General features: G+C 38.7%; 1 protein-coding gene across 1 annotated transcript in view; it reads left to right on the top strand.

Annotated features, from left to right (window-relative positions):
• Nucleotides 1-4,740, top strand: part of SCAPER (S-phase cyclin A-associated protein in the ER) — a gene marked incomplete at its 3' end in the record, with an annotated part of 146,209 nt that overhangs the window by 40,637 nt on the left and 100,832 nt on the right. Inside the window, exons 16-17 of the mRNA XM_010142808.1 lie at nt 1-53; nt 3,056-3,198. Of these exons, the coding sequence (XP_010141110.1) occupies nt 1-53; nt 3,056-3,198 (196 nt within the window). The remainder of the gene's footprint in view (nt 54-3,055; nt 3,199-4,740) is intronic.

Below are 4,740 nucleotides of genomic sequence, written 5' to 3'. Positions count from 1 at the left end.
AAGAGCGTCAACGAAGGCAAGAGGAAAAACAAGCACGCGATGAAGCAGTTCAGGTATGATGCATCCGTAGTTGCTGGGGGACAGTGAACTATGTCATCATTTGTCTTTCTGGCTATGCAGCCTTTGTTGCTGTCTATCTTCCCTCCTTTGCTCAACTTGTTTTTCCCTCTCACTGTTATAAAGGAAAAACATATTAAGTCTTAACCCCTCTGTAGCAGAGGCATTATAGATTCTGGGTAGCTGATTCCTGCCTCTCTTAAGCTGCTTTAAGAAAATATTTGTTACTCTAGAACAAATTGAACTCTAGAACTCTTATTAGTTTAAGAATATATGTATTTCAACTAATGTTGAAACTATCTGTTGTAAGAAAATCGGTATGTTTTGGTGACACGGTGTGGTAATACATACCTGTTTGTGTTCCTGGAATCCTGATGTGGGCTGGTGTTTCATTGGGGGTTTTTTGTTGTTTTCTTTGAATACACCATTCCAATACTTAGTTTTCCGAGCCTTGCATGTGCACTTTCTTGGCACTGTTTCCTGTGTTTAAATCTAAAACATCATCCATCTTCTTAGGTAAAGTCCTCCTCCCTCTCTCTGTGTGCCTCAGGTCGTCAGAACTGTAGGTCACCTGTGAATCCAGAGCTCAGTACTTAGCATTAGCAGCAGATTCTGAAAAATGGGCCACGTTACTGACTTCAGTGGCTCAGAAGCCATTTCTGAGACAGAAGGTACTCCAAAAGTGCTGGATAAAACTCTTTTTGAGAAGAAGATATTAAAAGTTTCTGGATTTCCAAGGGTTGATTGCATTAGTAGTGAAAAGTACCCTTGCAGTTGGTTTATGAAAAATCTGGTCTCAGAGGTCCTGTTTCTTGTAGCTGCTCATACTCCCTTATTCTAGAATGCAGCTTTCCTGGAGGCCCTTCTGGGGTGTTCGGTGGTTTTAGTCCTTTCCTGGGATGTGTAGGCATTAGGCTGCTCTTTGGCTGGTAGTTGAGCAAACACCGCAGACAGGCTTTCAGTACTAAATCCCACTTTTGACCACGCTGTTCTCTTCGTGTCCTTTCTGCCAAACCAAGGACCAAGCTGATGCTTCCTGCTCTGCTTTTTTCACGCACAAGTTACTTAACGGTTGAGCAGAGCTCTATATTTCAAGGTATGCTGCAGCTTCCCCGGCTGTCCTTTATAAAATAATGTGTATTCCCCTCAGAGGGGAGCTCTTCCTGCACTGTTGTGGAGCTGGACCCACTCCCAGTATAACTTTTTTAGCTGTTAGCGTAACTACAAACAAATAATTCCTCTTCAGTGAACTGAACTGAATCGTGGGAGTTCTGGCCTTAAAGTATGAATTTAACTTTATGCAAAAACTCCTCAAACACTGCAAGAATATACCCCTTCTAACCATAACTACTTTACATTTACATAAGTAACACTGATGGACTTCTGTTGTACGTGAAATCTCATTAAAATCGCAAGGATTTTAAATGGAAACTGGGCTGCCTCCGTTTTCTACCTGAACAATGCCTTTGTCAACCCCGAGGATTTCTCAGAGCTGTTCAATAAAATCTACTGGCTTCTTCCTGAGACCAGATTCTGCAGATTCACTTTTAAACCCTTCCTTCCCTCAAGTTTGTTTTAACTTCTTAATTACAGGATCTTTTTTAGCTTTTACTTGCTTTTCCATTTAGTAGCAGTGGTTCCTAGTTCAAAGTGCACAAGCTGTACTTGTCCGTTTTCAGTTGAAGCCTGAGAGGTCTTTGTAAGGAACATCCAGCAGAACCGGTATTTGTTTTTCTGATGCACTGGGCGTATGCTGTGAAGCAGTTTGCATTCCTGTGGATTTAGCAGTACAGTTGTAGTAAAGTCTGCCATATCTTGTCTGAAGTTATTTAATTAAGAAGGAAATTAATGTGTTCATGCAGTTACTGAAACTTTATGCAGGAAAGACGTTGGTTACAGTGAAAGTTAAAGCTTGGATTATCCATTACGGAGCTGTATTGCCTGCGGAGATGAAGACAGTGCAGTTTACATGTGTGCATGACACACAAAAAGTGCGCTTGTTTTTGTAGGGCTTTGTTCCTTGAATGAAGTATAACATCAGTGGTTTCTGCTTTTAGTATGTCTCAACTTTTGTGAAGTCAGTATTTAAGAATGCGTGTAACCATGTAAAAACATTCATCGTTCCAGCAAGTCTTGGTTTGTGCTGATGAAATCTCATACCACCTCCTGAAATGAAGAGAATTTATTTGCTAGTCTAGTGACATGTGTTTACAGTGCTGGAGTTTGTGGCAAGAAGCGTATTTCAAAATGTATTTAAATACCGATTTTCAATTTATTATGTCATACAAATCAGACTTAATTTTTCAGTAAGATAATGATTTGAAGAACGCATTAAAAATATAGTTCTCCCCAGACTTTCAGCTAAACCAAGTAATCACATTTCCTCATAGTAAAATTCACCGACTTAATTGCTACTCATGTTATTTAAATATGAAGTTTCCAACATGCTTTTTTTTTACATTTACTGCTGATAGAAGCATAGCCATTCTGTCAAAAAGGTTTACAATACCATGTATAATTTCTTAATTACCCAGAAACTACCTGCGTAGTGAAGAGAATTCATGTGTTCAATGATAGTGCAAATCTGTTTTGTTTTATGACATCACTCAGGTTCAGAAGTATAATTTAAGTATTAATATTCCCTGGAGCATATGTTATTTCTACATTACCTGTATCCTGTAGGGTGTTTAATATGTTTTCAAATACTCTGATTAATGAATTAGTTTTATAAGCTTTTATAGTAGACAGACTTTTTCAGGAGGAGCAAAATATATAACCAATTAATGTGTGGCTTAGTCCATCCAACTGTGCTTTCAATGTTCAAGCTTCTGGATATACTCATATTTACATATTATTCCTTTATCTAATAAAAATGCAGTCCTTACTTCATCATGAAAGTAAGATAAAATTTTATAAACAGATGTGAAAATACATTCTCCATAAGTTCCTTTTTGGTTTTTCCTAAAAGAAAAGTCAGAATTTACTTTCCTGTGACTAGGAGCGCAAAAGAGCCCTGGAAGCAGAACGGCAAGCCCGAGTTGAGGAGCTGCTGATGAAGAGGAAGGAACAAGAAGCGCGGATTGAACAGCAGAGGCAAGAGAAAGAAAAGGCGCGAGAAGATGCAGCGCGGGAACGGGCCAGGTAACTTTGCGGTGATTCCGTTGGTTCCCTGCCCATCACCATTATCCTTTCCAGCACACAGCAGTGCCGCTTTAGCTTTTCAGGCTTAGTGTTTTAAAAAGTAACATTAATAAATATTCGCGATGAATGGTTTGAAAGAAGAAATCAGGTGAGTGATCATAAATTCTGTAATAGATTTTTGTATTCCTTAGATACATGCACAATATAATATGCAAGGCTGTATTTTATTATATTCATCTTAGTTTTATTGCTAACAAGACCTTTTAATAATTTGCCTTTTTCATATTTTAGCTTAGTTTTCAAAGGAAGCAAGATTAATGTCCCCGTGTTCCCCATTTCCTCCACTCTCCAGTAACTTTTGGACTTACCAGCATCAATTTGAACTCACCTTTCTGTACACACCACAGATTACATTTGAGAAGCACAAAGCCGGGAAATGAGAATTCATTAGTTCTGCTGCCCATGAACCACTTGGTTTATGTTTTTACCCATAATCAAAAGCTCATAAAGGGGTTTTCACTTGAGCTTTTATCTCTCATTCCTTTGAGCCAAACTTAAGGTGCAGAGAGAATGAATGTAGGGTGGCATTGCGGTGCGTGAGAAAGGTTTGCGTTCAAGGCTGATTCAGGAAAACTGCTTTTGGCTCACTGTTGAATTTGCCAATTCTGTTTGTGTTCACCTCCTAGTATTCGCTCTTCCCCTGGAGTTCCACTGCCACAAGCATTCCATAAAACCTTCTGTTTAGAAGTTACATTTTTCCTGTGACAAGAACTGTTCACTGATGGTTCTTTAAATATTTTTATTGTTACAGTTTTTTTTCAAAGTTGTCATGAAGAGTTTTTTTTCTTCAAGTAAAATATTCAGAAATGTCTTGATCACCTTCTTTCATCTTCCAAAGTCATAAGTAATTCTGCCTTGACACCATAAAGAGATTCAGCTTTCAATTAGAAGTTTAATGAATTGTGGATGGGATCTATGGCCTTGCCCAGGACTTCATGGGCCTTTCCTCAATACATTGAGCCGAAGTCTGAATGAGATGGAGTGAGCTGGAAAGAATTCTTTGGTATCTTACTCCTATTCACAGACACTAGAGGAAGAGTAGGACTAACAGGGAGAATTTTGGTTATGCTATTGTGGGAAGATAGACACTGCATGTTTAAGGTTTCTGCACCTTTTTGAAATTTGAGGAAGCTCTCACAGTAGGCAAATGTGAGATAATTGTCCCATTGACTTCTTTGCCTTCTGAGGTCTTCTGTGATTACAACCTTCTAAAGGCTCAAGGAGTGTAATTCTTCGCTCTTTTTGTATAATCAACTTTAAACCTACCAGTTTCCTTTGTTGTGCCTCATTTATGACGTGAAGAACAGCAGTTTCCATTTGCCTTGTGTTTCAGCAAATTTCCTCTCTATTTGCTGCTGTAGCACGCGGTTTCCAAACGCTTTGTACTTGATATTGCAGTACCGTGCTCACATTTGGGTTTTTTTGCCAGATGCTGATTATTCAAGAGAGATTTTTTTCCCTGTTTTTGGTGATTTTGGGAAA

The sequence above is a fragment of the Buceros rhinoceros genome, unplaced genomic scaffold, assembly GCF_000710305.1.
Source record: "Buceros rhinoceros silvestris isolate BGI_N320 unplaced genomic scaffold, ASM71030v1 scaffold12319, whole genome shotgun sequence".
Taxonomy (NCBI): Eukaryota; Metazoa; Chordata; class Aves; order Bucerotiformes; family Bucerotidae; genus Buceros; species Buceros rhinoceros.
Note: the sequence above shows the minus strand (reverse complement) of the source record. Positions and strands in the feature narration are given on the sequence as shown.